This window comes from Brachypodium distachyon, chromosome 4, assembly GCF_000005505.3.
Source record: "Brachypodium distachyon strain Bd21 chromosome 4, Brachypodium_distachyon_v3.0, whole genome shotgun sequence".
In the NCBI taxonomy this organism is placed as follows: Eukaryota; Viridiplantae; Streptophyta; class Magnoliopsida; order Poales; family Poaceae; genus Brachypodium; species Brachypodium distachyon.
In genome coordinates, this window is record NC_016134.3 from 43,294,548 (window position 1) to 43,310,660 (window position 16,113).

General features: G+C 46.9%; 3 protein-coding genes and 1 long non-coding RNA gene across 5 annotated transcripts; 2 read left to right on the forward strand and 2 right to left on the reverse strand.

Moving 5' to 3' along the window:
* Positions 1–4,505: 4,505 nt before the first annotated feature.
* On the reverse strand, positions 4,506–5,908 carry LOC100821642. The gene has a single exon (XM_014902532.2). It carries the CDS (start codon positions 5,712–5,714, stop codon positions 4,683–4,685), a length of 1,032 nt encoding a protein of 343 aa, XP_014758018.1. The 5' UTR covers positions 5,715–5,908; the 3' UTR covers positions 4,506–4,682.
* Positions 5,909–6,194: 286 nt separating this feature from the next.
* Positions 6,195–10,879, forward strand: LOC100821960 (pentatricopeptide repeat-containing protein At2g03880, mitochondrial). 2 transcript variants are annotated; one of them, XM_024463315.1, is made up of 2 exons: positions 6,195–8,552; positions 10,161–10,879. In XM_024463315.1, exon 1 carries the CDS (start codon positions 6,250–6,252, stop codon positions 7,972–7,974), a length of 1,725 nt encoding a protein of 574 aa, XP_024319083.1. In that variant the 5' UTR covers positions 6,195–6,249; the 3' UTR covers positions 7,975–8,552; positions 10,161–10,879. The 2 variants fall into 2 exon arrangements, with proteins under 2 accessions (XP_024319083.1, XP_024319082.1); XM_024463314.1 differs by having other exon boundaries at positions 6,195–10,264; positions 10,371–10,758.
* Positions 10,880–11,213: 334 nt separating this feature from the next.
* LOC100825974 (monodehydroascorbate reductase 3, cytosolic) lies at positions 11,214–15,050 on the forward strand. The gene is made up of 10 exons (XM_003578624.4): positions 11,214–11,421; positions 11,612–11,683; positions 12,320–12,371; positions 12,486–12,566; positions 12,896–13,014; positions 13,200–13,419; positions 13,589–13,707; positions 13,798–13,923; positions 14,155–14,295; positions 14,536–15,050. The coding sequence occupies exons 1-10, from the start codon at positions 11,368–11,370 to the stop codon at positions 14,857–14,859; spliced, it is 1,308 nt and encodes a 435-aa protein (XP_003578672.1). The 5' UTR covers positions 11,214–11,367; the 3' UTR covers positions 14,860–15,050.
* LOC112272468 lies at positions 14,878–16,040 on the reverse strand. Its single transcript, XR_002966292.1, has 2 exons — positions 15,902–16,040; positions 14,878–15,186 (listed from the first exon to the last, which is right to left on the reverse strand). It is a non-coding gene; the product is annotated as an uncharacterized LOC112272468 (long non-coding RNA).
* Between the last annotated feature and the right edge of the window lie 73 nt (positions 16,041–16,113).

Genomic DNA, 16,113 nt, shown 5'->3' on the forward strand with positions numbered 1-16,113 from the left:
CCATTGCACGCAGCCCCGACGTGCTCCTGCCCGCCACCTAGCAGCCGCCCGCTGCCGAGCAGCTGCCGTGTTCCCGCCCGTCGTTGAGCCATCCCTGTCGAGACATAGCCGCCATCTCTGAACTCCTACACCTCGCCCCGTCTCTGAGCTCCGGTTCGTCGCCTCCATCGATGAGCTTCTGCCCGTCGTCGAGCTGCCGGTGTGCTCCCAGTATCGCTCCGCCCATCTCAACGCCACCGGAGCTCCCTCCTCTTCTGGTATCGCCGTTCCTCACCTCCACGCCCAGCCTCTCACGCTCCCTCCCCTCCGGTGCATCGCAGCCGCTTCGACCCCTGCGACTTCGGCAAGTCCCTCTCGGGTTTCGACCAAACGGAATCATACCGCCCCAAATTTTGCTTGATTGGTTTCATCCCGAGTCCATGAGGTGCATATTCTTCCTCCTCTTTGTCCCTAGTCGATCTGTGTTGTTTGATTTCCTTCTGTTTTGTTCCATGACATTTGGCTGCACACAAGGTATCTGTGATATTGCTTGTGTGACAACCAATGGTTATACAACTTGTCATCAATTGTTACACTATGTAGTAGTATTTTCTATACATGCTGATGGGTCATGGAATTGGGAAAGTACATCATCTGTCAAACGAATGCAATGTTCAGATCCAAATTAGTTTTTTAATTTAGAACAAGCTAGTTTTCCTGTACTGCATATATAGTACAGTATGATGTACAGGTGTTCTTTACAAATACATGAGTTGAGCGAGCTGAATCTTCCTATTGACTGTAGGCAAGAACCCTTGCATATCAACTCATCCCTTTTGCTTGTTTGTTGCATCAAGTTGTAGCTAAATGTCATCTCACATATAAATTAATGGATGCATTGTGTAGTAGTATGATGTATTGATGGGTGGCTTCTATTTAGAGTAATCTGGTTATAAATTAAGAGATGTGGGAATCGTTAGGTTCCAGTTACGTCCACTGTGTTGTGTTTTCAGTAATATTAGCAGTATGATGTACTAATCATGCGGAATCCTCATGTGTTGTATCATTACACGAGACTTTAACCAACTCTGCAAACCAGAATAAAGTCACGTTCCCTTGCAAGAATTGTGTCAATACATATTGGCTAGTTCATGTTGTATGAAGCACTTGGTTCGTAAGTCTTAAAATTTTCTTTAATTGCAGGTTGTATGAAGCACTTGGTTCGTAACATGTTGCGGTCTAAGGTACAGGTATCCTGCCATGATTCATGAGAATAGACAAGAAACACTTGTTTTTAAGCACAATATTCAAAATAATTGAAAAATAATCTTGTTTTTCCCCAATTGTAGGTGACTGTGATCAATAATGAGAATGTGGATCCTAGAACCACAACATCACATACAGAGGTTGTTGTGCAAGGTAGTTCAGGAAGTATGAAGGAAAAGGAAATAAAGAACTGAAGAAGCGCAAGCAGAGTACTGCCGCCTCAAACTGAAAGTGCTCCTCCTAGGAAAAACTTTCCTCCTAGGGTGTGCAGGAATCATAAGGCTGGTAGCTCACAATCACCATATGCAACGCATACGACAACAACGTGTTTAAAACAACCTCATGGTTTCAACGTTCAAGTAAGTCACTGATTTTCTCAATATGTGTCCACTGTCAAGATGCATCGATATGTGTGATTGGTTCTTTCCTATGAGGAGCTGCATTTGTTTTGTGCGTTTTATTGTATAATACTATATATGCGTGTGTGTTTGTTTGGAATTTCAAGATTACTATGCGCGCTGCTGCTCTACTTCTTCTTGCTACCGGACACCGTTGTCGCTGCTCTGCTTCTGCTTCTGCTTCTGCTTGCTGCCAGCCACTTCTGCTGCTCTGCTTCTTCTTGCTGCCGGCCCCTGCTGCTACTCTCTACTAAGTAATAAAGCTTGAGTAGATTAGCGACTTGATATGTCCAGTTTTGAAGGAGGTACTAGTGCTCATTAAGATGAAAAGTACCATGCTTGCAAGATCATTTCTTTTAAGTAATCGCTTTTTCTACTTCCCATTGTCCACACTTTTAAAGTTGTCTATTTTATAGGTTGCTAACTATTCGACAACTATTGCAGATGCAAATGGATCATGAATGTGGATTGTAGAGATCAAGCAATGTAAACATGGTGTTCATGCCACTTTGACAGTGTATGTTGTTCATAGATCCTCGGCATGTTGTCTTATTTAGTACTATGAATTCATGGTCATGTACTTCGATGCATTTCTGAAATCGTATCATAAATCTGGGAATTCTATGTAGTAGTATTTTTAGCAATGTCTAAAATGATCATATGTTGGAGGTTTTTATGTCAATGCCCCCATTGACTATTGAAGGCAATTTTTCAATTTGACTTAAAAGACTATTGAAGGCAATTTTTAGTTTACCTTGAATGACTATTGAAGGCAATTTTCAGTTTGCCTTGAATGACTATTGAAGGCAATTTACAAAAAGTCTCAAAAACTACTTTCGAAGGCAATTTTTAGAAATGCCTTCAATGACATTTCCCTTCCCCAACTTCCTTGTCATTTTGTATAAAGCCTCCTAACACTTTTGAAGGCATTTTGACCCCTTTTTGAGGCTTTTCAAAATGCCTCCGAATCACATACGTGGTGTAGTGAGAACTGTTGCTTGTCTTCTTCTACTCCAAAATAATCTTACGGAATAGGAGTACGATTTACATCGTGCCAAAAATATTTACGCTGTCCACGGCTCCATGGCCTTCCAACCGTGAGATCTCTGTACGGATCGTCGTGTCACTTTTTTCTAGAGCATCCTAGGCATCCTTTTCACAATTTGTGATGTGCGAGGCATGCCATCGTTAACCTGATAGTTTTCTCCGAGCGAAACCTCATATCTTCCGCCCACATGATATTTCGTTCAGACTTTTGTCATCCACGCTTTTACCTCGCAACAACACGTTTGATGGGACTTGATTGTGTGGTGATGCTAGAGTGTTGGAAGCGATGGTGATGGTGGGAAGAAGAGAGAGGGGGTGCATCAACTCAGACGCCTCGTCTTCATGTTCGAGGCCACATCTTCCTCCACGGGTGTCGTTTTACCTAAGTACATCTAGAGCCCCACTCCCGCCATTGGAGAAGAAGGGGGCCATCGACACGCTGCATGCATGAAAGATGCCACCACTATCCTTTGGCATGCCATCATCCGTCCATTATCCTTCTCGAAGCGAAATCCCACCTTTTTTGCCCTCATAATGTTTCGTTTAGACCTTTGTCATCAAAGTTTTTTTTACCTCACAACAACACATCGATGAGAAATGATCTTTGTGGCAATGGTGGGGTACTGGAAGTGATGGCAAGGATGGCAAAAGGAGAGGGGGTGTGCCGACTTGGATGCCTCATCTTCATGCTCGAGGTCACGTCTTCCTTCACATGTGCCGTTTTACCTAAGTATATCTGCTGGAGAAGGGCCATCAACACGCTGCATCCATGAAAGACGATACCATTATTGTTTGCAAGATAGCAGGTGCGCATGAATTGTGCGGAAATGGTACAGCCATTCCAAAGGAGCACGGAGTAATCTAAATTTTAGTTTCTCAAAAGAAAAAAAAACTCAAAGTTTAGGTCGGAGATGTGTGGTTTCCACCTTTCCATATTTGTTGGGCATGCATGCCAGGCGTGAGTTCTACGGTCCATTCTCGTCGTAGACCAGAAGGCTCGTTATGTCGTTTTGACCATGGTACAAAAATAGTCCAAAACTGTTGTTGCTGTGCGGTGAGCTTGTACTGCAGTCTTCTGAAGTGTTTAGTACGGCATATCACTTCAGATGCCTTAAGAGGATTGTATTGCTAAATTTCCGCGATCCAAACGGGACCTTAGTTAAATCTGGAGCAACAAATGCTAGCATCTCATCACTGACAAATGACCAAAGAAAAAGAAAGACAGGTGACAAGTGACAAGTGACAAGCAAGTGCCCGGCGCTCAAAACCGAACAGGTCAAAGCCTGGACTGGACCGGCCGCTGTCGTCGTCGTCAACCTGTAGCTGCGCCTGCGCTGCCACTGGGGACGCAGGCGCCCCGGAGTCCGAGGAGGCCCATTCATCCGCCTTAAATGCTCTTCCACAGGAGCAGCGACTCGGCCGGAGCGGCCCGGCATCCACCGTTCAAACGGTATACGGAGTACTATATCGCCCGCATGCACTGGAGGTCTGCAAACGCCGTCTCCCGGCCGATCGATCGAGCTCATGCATTAATGGCGCTGCCTGCCAAACCGCACAGCCAGCGTCACCTCCGTGAACCGTGACCCAGCCTGCCTCGTGACCCAGGAAGGCAGCAGTAATGGCGGCCGACCGAGGTAGGCAGGCAGGCAAACGCAGGCTGGCCGGCCAAACCCACTGCCGCGCTGCCGCCTCCTGAATTAGGCGGTCAGCAGATGCCAAATCCACTGCCATTTGTACGCTGCTTAACAAATTAAGTGATCGAACGCTGACGGTGGATTTGATTCTCTCTTTGTTTGGTTGGCTGAGCGAAAGTCAAATCTCGATCTGTTCAGCGGGGGAGGAAGAAGAAGATGACGATGAACTATCAACGTCAAGAGAGGGATATATTGCAAGAGAATGGATGGCGACAAAAATTACAACAACTCTCGAACTGAAGAGAATCTCTCGATCGACCTTTCGTCTCCGTCTCCGGCGGAAACGGAATTAATCAAATCAGCGGCGGTAGCACTGCAGGTGGAGGAAGAAGCCGGCGGGCGGGAGGCCCTTGCTGGCCATCTCCTCGTCCATCCACACGCCGTCCGCCGCCCCGCGCACCTTCACCATGAACTGCGCCCCCGCGCCGCCATGGACGCCGGCGGCGCCGGGGAACCACCAGTCGTGCACGTCCCACATGACCTCCACCACGGCGCCGTCGCCCAGCACGGCCGTCCGGTTCCCGCGGAAGTTCCACCGCACCCGCCGAGCCTCCACCACCTTCTTCCCGTCCACGCTCACCGCCAACTCCCCCCCGCCCTCCTCCGCCCCGCGGGAGCACGCCACCGTCACCTCGTGCTCTGCCCCGTCCTCCCGGAACCGGCACCGCGTGCTGTAGCTGTGCGCCGTCGCGGCGGACGGCGGCGGCGGGGGGGCGCGCACCTGCTCGCGCCGGCTCACCAGGAGCGCGCGGCGGCGGGGTGCGGGGAAGCGGCGGGCCAGATCCCGCGCCGGCTCGCCGCCGCCGAGGAGGAGCGCGAGCTCGCCGTTCGAGACCACGGCGAGGTAGTAGTCCCGGCAGGGCTCGGGCGACGACGGGTGGCGGTGCTTGGCGTCGGAGGTGTCCCAGTGGACGGCCACGGCGGTGCCGGCGTCGGTGACGAAGGACCGGCTCCCGCGCTTCTTCTGCAGGAGGACGACCGCCTGCTGCTGCTGCGGCTGCGCCTGCGGCGCCGTCACGAGCAGCGACCGGCGCGGCGTCGCAGCAGCGGACGGGAGGAGCTTCTTAGGGTTCGGGGGGACGAGGGTGGCGTCCTCGACGGCCACGGAGAGGCCCGTGGCTCCGGCGTCGGCGGGGTCCGCGGCCGTGGACCGGGTCCACGTGACCTTGATAACGAGCTCCTTGCCCGAGGACAGCGCGGCCTTGTAGACGCAGGCGGTGGCGGCCTGGAGGGAGCGGTCGAGGAGGGCTCCGCCTGCGCCACCTACGCCGGCGCCGGAGGCCAGGCTGACGGCGCCGTCGCGGAAGCAGGAGAAGTCTCGCATGGTCATATACGGATCAGAGGCGAGCTAGGAGCCTACCACCGCTGTCTGCTGCTGCTTTGTATACGAGGTGGTAGTAGTGTAGTACTAGTATGCCGGTAGCACGGCAAGAAGAAGAAGATGAGAATGTACGTTTTCGAATCACAGGCTCGTCATAAAAGGGGCGAAAGTTGACGACAACGGGCTCGTGTTTCTTCGCGTCCGGTTTTGTCGTGCTCTTGTTTTGGTTTTTCTCTTCCAAAATGATGGTGGATTAATGTTAGGGGTGGACGCATTTAAGAAGTGGATTTGACCAGCGGGGGACGCATATACGACCGAGCTTACTGCACTGTTAATCATTCTATACATGGATTGACACTGTGTTAGTGGCAGTGCTAGCAATCTTTTTCCGGTAAACACCAAAGAGCTGCAACTTCAAGGCGTCACGCCGTCACGTAGCAAAAATGAACGAACGTTTCTCCCTTGAGAAATTTTGGCATGTGTGCTGTCGATTCAACGAAAGGGCAAAGGGCCACACTGAGCACTCCCCTTCTTCTCCCGCCTCATGGCCGCGGCCACCCTCCTGCGCGCCGCGACGGCCTCCGTCAAGGCCGCGGCGTCCTCCATCACGGCTGCGGCCACCGCGGCGGTGACCGACCCGGCGGCGCTCCACGCGGTGCTCGTCAAGACCTCCTCGGCCTCCCGCGACGCCTACAACCTCCTCCTCGCCCGCTACCCGCCGCCGCTCTCCCAGCGGCTCCTCGCCCGCCTACCGTTCCGCGCCAGAGGCTCCCAGCTCGCCTCATCCCTCGCCTCGCTCACATCCCCCCCGGCCTCCGCTCCCGAGCTCCTCCGCCGCCTCCTCCGCGCGAGCTCTCCGCCGTCGCTCCTCCTCGCCGACAGCCCTCTCTCCTTGCTCCTCCGATCCATGCCGCCATCCCTCGCGCCCCACCTGCACGCCCTCGCCGCCAAGCTCGCCCTCTCCACTTCCCCCGTCTCCGCCTCCTGTCTCATTACTCTCTACTCCCGTTCACGCTCCCCTGACGCCGCACGTCACCTGTTCGACGAAATCCCGCTTGCCTACCGTGACACTGTATGCTACACCTCCACCATCGTTGGACTAGCGCAGAATGCCCGGTACGAGGTGTCTTTGTCGGTGTTTGCTGCGATGCGATACGATGCCCTTGCTTCCACTATGTACGCGCTGTCGGGCGCGCTCCGGGCCACTGCGGGGCTTGCTGCTCTGGAGCAGACTCGTGGAATTCATGCGCATGCGGTGGTGGTTGGACTTGATGGGAATGTGGCCGTTGGTACAGCGCTGGTGGACGCTTATGGGAAGGCTGGGGTTGTGCATGATGCGGCAAAGGTGTTTGACGACTTGGCTGGTGACCGGAACTTGATCACGTGGAATGCGATACTGGCTGCGCATGCACAACAGGGGGATCTTGAGAAAGTTATTGCTTTGTTCCATGAGATGGCAGGGATGCATTTTGTGCCTGACAGGCTGACATTTCTTGCTCTTCTCACAGCATGTAGTAATGCAGGTGCAGCTGCAGATGCTGAGTTTTGGCTGGAAGCAATGCAATTGAAATATAACGTGAAGCCTGACCTTGCACACTACACCTGTGTGGTGGGTGCAATGGCACGGGTGGGACGCCTGGAGGATGCAGATAGCATTGTATGTACAATGCCATGCAAGCCGGATGCAGCAGTGTGGCGGACGCTCCTAGCAGGTTGTGTGGTTCACCACAAGGCTGACATGGCGGGGGTCATGGGGCAGCGCCTGTTGGAGATCGATCCTAAGGATGATTCAGCCTATGTGATGCTTGCCAATGTCTACTCAGCAGCTGGGAGGAGCGATGATGTGGCCGAGGCCTGGACTGCAATGAGGGACCACGGAGTCAGGAAGGAAGGTGGTCGAAGTTGGATTGAGGTGAGAGGACAGGTACATGTGTTTGTTGCGAATGATAAGAGGCATGAACAATTGCTAGACATATATGAAAAGTTGGATGAATTGATTAAAGAGGTAGAGAAGTTAGGATACAAGGAGGTAGATGAGGGGCTATGGCATCATAGTGAAAGACTGGCCCTCGCGTATGGGTTGGTTAGTAGTGGGTCTGTACCATCAGGGAAGATGTTGAGAATAGTGAAGAACCTTAGAATATGTGCTCACTGTCATGAATTCTTCAAGTATGCCAGCATAGTGACTGGCAGAGTGATTGTGATAAGGGATGTCAATAGATACCACACAATTAAGCAAGGTGTTTGCAGTTGCAGGAACTATTGGTGAAACTGTTAGGACACGGCATGATGCCATAACTATTGGTGAAATCCTTAGGATACAACATGATACCAGAATTGTGACTCCAAAGGAATTATCGCAGTCTGTTTTCTGGAAACCTACCTGTGTTAATTTAACGACCAAATTGCAGCAAACCTTCCAGTGCGTGATTGACATTCTAAAGAGTCACATTCATGTGGTTGTTATGGTGATGATGTTGGATAGAACTCTGCATCATACAAAGTGTGAATCAGGATGTCAGTGTTTGGAAAATGACACGGCAGGAAATAATTTATGCCTGGGCAGCTTGGCTGCCTGCTGATTAAGTTGTGACTCTGGGATCCTTGGGGGCGTTTCTCAGCTGCTCCAGTTCAACTGGGCTTATGTTATTACTCCTGTCTTGTCATGGGACTGGTATTCTATGTTCCCATAGTTCATCACATGCCAGACAGAGACAACATGAGGTAAATCTGTGTGTTTCCCTGAGATGACTGGTAACTACAATAGACTCTAGACCAGAAGACTTGTTTCGTGGGATCCTGCTTTTTTTGACCTAGTGCAATGCCTCGAATGCAGTTTTGAAACATGTGAGATTTCGACGGGTGCTCTCTCCTTTTATACTTTATTGCTTGTCTTTTGTATAACCTCTCTACTGAATTTGTAGACAGCTAATTTGGTACAGAAACCATTTGGATAGTATTTGTCAGCGGATCAGCCCAACCTTGGATATTTAGCATATGAACTTAGGTCGCTGTCCTCAATTTTCCTTAAAAAAAAACTCAAGCCATTTTTCTGTCACGCAATAAGTTCCACTTGATGTACTATTTGAATTTGCCTAATCCATTTTAATCTCCATGTGTTGAAATGGCAGCATACTAATATTCCAGTGTGCATGCTTCCTGTTTCAGTTCCCATGAAGTACTTGCATTCCATTGTCACACTTGTAGAAGAGCACTGCAGAAATGTTACATCTTACTTATATTTATGTTATTCTTTATCACCATGCAAATTAAAAACTAGGCACTGTCCTTCCTACCGGGTGCTATCATAACCTGTTTTTAGAGAGAAAGAGATTTCAATGCTTAATTTGAGGATAGGATCCAGTGCAAACATGAGTTGTCACCTAACCAGATTAAAACCATAGATTGTGCAAGAAGGGGTGCCCCCCTTGACCCTGTCCGCGTCGGATGAATGGCTACAGTGGTAAAAGGTTGTTGTGCAGCACCCATATATCAGTACATTCGGTCTATGCATGCAGGATTGTATCAGCAATAATATAGCTATGACACTTATATTAAATAGCCTATGCCCCTGTGTTCTCCTATGGAGAAGGTAAATTACTGGCTTGCAGCATTGTTCATTTTTCTGCTACTCCCTCCGATCGGTATTGCTTGTCTCAAATTTACCCAAATACGGATGTATCTATGTGTAAAAAGCGTCTAGATACATGTAATATTTCGACAAGTAATTCCGGCCGGAGGGAGTATTATAGTTCGGAACAGTAAATTTGTTCTATTGTTCAGAGAAAATGTACACTTTAGGTTTTGTTTAGTTCAATAATGGAAAGTAGTGGTTTGGTTGTAAAATTTAGTGCTCAGTTATTGGATATCAGTAATAGTTATTGCAGTATTTGGTATACTTTGCTGCTGTATATTTGTTGTTTCTTCAATTATAAATTCAGTTATATCCTTCAAAAAATATTCTTGTTTTTTGCTGCTTGTGTTCTAGTAGTAATTAAGAGTAAAGTAGATTTTGTAATCCTGCACCACAAGTTCCGACAATTTCTTTACATAACAATTTGGTGGTAAGCTTAATGCATTGGTCCAAGCTCATTGATGAGAGTGCGCTGATTCTTATGGCATTACTTTTACTCGTGAACATGTTATAAGGTAGTAACGACTTAAAACCCCTGTCCCACATTTGTCCATTTCATTTAGCCATTTGAATTTCAACCTTCAGAGTATACTGAATGGAAGGTATATCACATGGAAATTGACAGTTATAAGAGTATAATCATGACCTTATCTATGATTATTGCTGCCGTTGAGATATTAAAATAATGCCTATGAACATTTTGATATAAAGCTAGTATGATACTGTGTCACATTACAAAAGTGCTTACTAATATCAGCTTCCTTTGCATGATTTATTGCCGTTTTTGGCAATGCCATGAAATCATAATGGGCCGATGGAAGCTGCGTCATATGGAGAATCAACACTCCCATGGTTACAATTTGCTTCTGTCTTCCAGTCATTACTCCTGCTAGCCTTGTTTTTGCTCTGTGCATTTGATATCAAGGTAAGCAATATACAACCAAGAGATGTCCAATGTATTTGCTGAGAGGGTGTTGATCTCAGGCATCTGGGATCTGAAAAGGTTGAGTGATGAAAGGTCACTTGCTCAGGTGACAGCTAGTCCAACCATAGCACATGAAGAAATCATCACTTCATGCTCTGCTTCGGAATTCGGATGTGGCAATTCAACTGGATGCGCAATCACCTGTTGGATTTGCCTGTATTTGATCTAACAATGACCTTCACAAGGCTCAGGATTTTTTATTTTTTTTTGCGCTGGAGGCTCAGGAATTGCATGCCAGTGGCAATGTATAATCTTAATCTTATGAAACTGAAATTAGGCAATTTCACAGTTAACTCGGTGATCACGGTCATGTGATTTTATTTCAGTGGCACGTGTAAGTTTAAGCATCCCATTTAGATGGATGGTAGCACAGCCGTTCAAATTTGGCTTTCTTCATGAATTGAGATTCTTGTGATTGATCTTGCCATGAATCATAGTGAACGACTACTGTTGTTTGTGCGGTTGTGCCTCTCGTTACAATTTGGAGATGTTAGGTATATGTACTGTATCTGCACAAATTATTTGCTTACATCGCATCCGTTTATTCTGTTGAAATGAAAAAACGGAAGCATCTAAACCAGTGGAGCAATGAATCATCAGATCAGCGTCAATTTCGCTCTCGATGACTTTCGAGTCAACTTAATTTGGTAAAAAAAACTTTCCGAATCAACTTAATTATGTGGCATCCAGATTGTCCTTCTAGAGTGTTCTTGTCCATGTCACTCAGATCGACATTTTTTTTACTTAGCCGGCATCTGACATCTTCCTCTGGGGCTTGGCCGCTTGGCTGTGCGTGCTTCCACGTGACGTTGCCTCGCCGTCCATCACGAGTCTTGAACGGCCAGGAGCGACCCACATCCAGCCAATAGGAAAGATCCACCATTTCTTCGTCTTCTCGGCCTGCCACATTCTTCACCAACCCCACCCCCACACAAATCCCTGCTTCGCTTCTCCTCGCAGCGAGTGGTTTTGGTTTGCTCGACTCGACTCGATCGTTGCTAGGGTTTGTTTGTTTGCCAGTGGGAGAGAGCCGCCGTCCAGCCATGGCGTCGGAGAAGCACTTCAAGTACGTCATCGTCGGCGGCGGGGTCTCGGCGGTACGTCTTCCATTCCTTCTTTCCTTCCGGCGCGGGCCTCGCCCGATGTGGTTTTTTAATTTCGTTCCACCATCTCTTGTTGATTTGCCTCTCGGATGATCGGCTTCTGCAATCTGGATCTCTCATCACCAAGGTCTTTTTTTCTTCCTTGGAAGGGTTTAATTTATGACTGGAAATTTGGCTTGGGCAGGGTTATGCAGCACGGGAGTTCGCCAAGCAGGGTGTTCAGCCAGGGGACCTCGCCATCATCTCCAAAGAGGCCGTATGCTCCCTCCCCTTGCCCTCTCTCTCTCTCTCTCTCTCTCTCTCTCTCTCTCCCTCCCCTCTCTGCTGTATATAATTCTAGGCCTTTTCCTTGGCTTGTTGTTCCTCTATATAACTCTTACATGTCTCAATACACCGAACTCCGGTTAGATTAAGGCCCTAGATGTTCTTGTTCACCATGTGGGTGAAGAGTCTTCTCATACACTAAACTGGCAGTATGTATGTACCACTGTTGTAATAATTATCCACATGCTCCTCGAACTAAATCGTCTGTTCATCTGTGTAAATTGTAGATGGTTACTTTTAGTAACTCGACTCACACTGCTTACTGTTAGTCATATGTAAAGTAAAACTAGATTCCTATTGGACAACCAACCTTCTGCATGTAGTAACGCATATAATTAGCTTATGGCTTATCATGGTTCTAAATGTCACAAAATTGTTAGCTTGTACTATGCACAAATACTTGTACAAGTTGCAATCAAGGGTGTACAGTCAGGTCTTAATTGTTTATCAACCCGTGCTGGTATTTATCAAATAAAAGTGACAATTTAGTTGCTGGAAACTATATGTAGTTTTACTTGTCTATTAACTATGATGATGCGACATATTTCTAACCATGACTATGCTTCAGGTGGCTCCTTACGAGCGCCCTGCCCTCAGCAAGGCGTACCTCTTTCCTCAGAGTAAGTTTTTCGATCATTGTATTTACCCTTTCATGCTAGATGCAAACCAGTTTTCAAAACACTTCTTGTTATGAGGTACTTTGTACTAACTCCTTTTCTGTTGACTATGAATAGATCCTGCAAGATTACCAGGATTTCATGTCTGTGTCGGAAGTGGAGGCGAGAGGCTATTGCCTGAATGGTACTCAGAGAAAGGTATGGGTGATGAATTCCCCTGTATTTTGTTGGCCATCTCTTATTCATGATCATGTGATGTTTAAGCTGCATGCTACACACTTCATCCCAGCTGAGTTGACTACTTCTTTCCTGTTTAACAGTGTGGTAAATTAATTTCGTTACATTTGAAACAGCGATCCTTGAATAAAATGGTGCTGGCTTATTCAAATGATGTTAGTGCATTGTTGTTCTAGGGTCTATTTTTAGAACTAGGGTTGACAAGGCAATATATGTCTCTGAAAAGTATTCATATGTTTCTTCTGTAATGATTTTGGATCTGAGCATATTCACGGTTCATCTGTTGGCAGGTATTGAGCTGATCCTGGGCACTGAAATTATCAAAGCGGATCTTGCCTCCAAGACTCTGACTAGTGCAGCCGGAGCAACCTTTACATATGAGATCTTGCTGATTGCTACTGGCTCCTCGGTATGTGTCATTTTCTGTTCTCTTTTTCTTATTTAGATTTTGAACTGTCAGCAATTTATTTTATATATGAAGGATTCATGATGGAAAAAAATGTTTCCCATAGGCTCTATAAAAGAGTTAGACAATTACTAATTGTTGCTACTGTTACTTATGATGTACAACATTTGTTTTGACTCGCTTTTCAGGTCATAAAGCTCTCTGATTTCGGCACTCAAGGAGCTGATTCTAACAACATTCTATATCTGAGGGAAGTTGATGACGCTGACAAGCTGTATGCAGCTATTCAAGCAAAAAAGGGTGGGAAGGCAGTGGTTGTTGGAGGAGGTTACATTGGCCTTGAACTGAGTGCGGTATTGAAGATGAACGACCTTGATGTCACTATGGTGTATCCTGAACCTTGGTGCAGTAAGTATACATGACTCGCATACTATCACTAGTGTTTTTTAAAATACTTACTATGCATCAGGTCTACACAAGCAGCTTTGGTCATGCGTCTACCGTATAGCTATAATAGAAAGTTTCTTCTGTAATTCATTGGTAACAAAGATGTAACATCATAATGTCATTTCTGTAGTGCCTCGTCTCTTCACCGCCGATATCGCAGCTTTCTATGAGAGTTACTATGCTAACAAAGGAGTCAAGATCGTGAAGGGTACAGTTGCCGTGGGTTTTGATGCTGATGCAAATGGTGATGTATGTACACTTTCCGAATCAAAATTCGGACGTGCAGTTCTCATTGTGGGTGCATATGTTTACCTGCCAACTTTGTTTCCTGCATGCCAGGTCACTGCAGTTAAGCTAAAGGATGGCAGAGTGCTCGAAGCTGATATTGTTGTTGTTGGTGTTGGGGGCAGACCATTGACTACTCTCTTCAAAGGCCAAGTTGCAGAGGAGAAAGGTGGAATCAAGGTTAGTTCGCTTCAAAATTCCCTGTCAACAGTGTATCGCCATAGAAGGTTCTGTCGTTGTTTCTGTTAAACAAGTGTTTTTATTATGCTGTGAGCCTGTAACTGTATGTTTCCTTGTCAAGAAAAACAGCAGCCTGTGAAACCAGGTCATCTTGGTTGCACTCCTTGATTTGTATTTTTGCTTGTTTCTGTTTATGCCATAATATCTGATGTGCCTAAAAATTCCATGCAGACCGATGCTTCTTTTGAAACAAGTGTCCCGGGGGTGTATGCCGTTGGCGATGTGGCCACCTTCCCAATGAAGATTTACAACGACGTTAGGAGAGTGGAACATGTTGACCATGCTAGGAAGTCTGCAGAGCAGGCTGTTAAGGTGAGGACGTCCCACTTGTGTATCTCCTACTTGATCTTCCGAAGCAATCTCACCACAGTTAACAGTTGAGCTGGTTGTGGCTAGAACAGATGCAGTAGCTAGTAATAGGCTACCAATTTACTTTAAATCTGCAGAATTAAAATGTTCAACAGCTGTGTGGGATTTCTTGTTATCAATAGTTGTGGTGACGGAATTGTTTTTTCTTCACACGGACTCTGAATTGCTCTCATCTATTTTCAGGCAATCAAGGGAAAAGAGTCCGGTGAGGCTGTTCCAGAGTATGACTACCTACCGTACTTCTACTCCAGATCATTCGACCTATCATGGCAGTTCTATGGGGACAATGTCGGCGAGACCGTCTTGTTTGGCGACAGCGACCCCAGCTCCGCCAAGCCCAAGTTCGGCTCATACTGGATCAAGGACGGCAAGGTCCTGGGTGCCTTCCTGGAAGGAGGGTCGCCAGACGAGAACAACGCCATTGCCAAGGTCGCGAGAGCTCAGCCACCCGTCTCCAGCGTAGAGGAGCTCAAGAAGGAGGGTCTCCAGTTCGCCAGCAAGATCTGACTGGTCTGAGCCGTGCTCTCTTCTGTGTACATCTTCATGTCATTTTAGCGATTCTCGTGTGGTTGATGTGTTACACAGATACTACCTACCATAGCTCATTACACGATACTCTTTCTTTCTGATTGTGATGTCTGTACCACATATACTCTCTCAGCTTTGAGATTTCAATAAAAATCCACAGCGTTTCGTTCGTTGCACCGCACAGCACAGTTCTTGGGCTTCCCATCGCGTTGTTGCCGCCTTCCATTCAGCATGCGCCCGAGATACTTCAGATGTGATGAAAGATAGCATGGATGCTCCATGCCTCAGCTTATCTCGATCACCCTCCTTTTGTAAATCGGTCCAGAAATTGATCCAATAGCAGACAGAGAACAATAAGATTAGTAGGTTCCTTAAGAGCTATTCCAGAGAAACAAGATGCATTTCTTCATTTCCATATACTCCAGCACAAGGCTGCAACGCCAACTGCGATGAGTCTGCGTTGCCGCCCTCTGAACTGCAGCAACCATACTGAAAGTAAATCATCAACCGAACTGGGAACATTGTTAATCCTAAAAGAACAACATAAGACACTCCAGCATACTTTAGCAGTAGAGCATTCAAATAAAAGATGATCTACACTCTCCTGGGCCCCACGGGACTCACGGTTTGTGGGACCTGTCAACCCCCTTTTATGTAAATTGTCTTTGGTCAAAATGCTATTCTTGCAAATTAACCACAAGAAAACCTTAACTTTCAGTGGTATCTTTATTCTCCATACCTGTACATAAGGAATTCCTACCTGTCTATCCTTGAGTATATTATAAAGAGATTTTACTGAAAATTGACCACCTTTTGTAAATTTCCATATACACCTATCATTTTCGTCATTCTTGTATTAGGCACAGCACCCTTAGCTGTGTCAACATCTCTAATGTCTCCTCTCTAAAAGACCTTCTAAAACTAATACATTGCCAATGAGAATTCTAACACATCAGCTACTGAAACAACTTGCAAAAAAAAAGCTACTGAAACAAACTTTTTATTTACTAAACCATACAACCTGGGGAATTTGGAGCATAATGGTCGGTCACCAATCCAATTCTCCTCCCAGAAAGAGGTCCTAATTCCATCACCTACCTTCTCCTTGCAGCAATTAGTGAAAATATTTTTGACTGGCATCAATCCTCGCCAAAAGTGAGATTGGCCACTTCGGTTCACTTTTTTTTTTTTTGCGAAGAACACTTCGGTTCACAGGTGACCAGCAACCGTTTC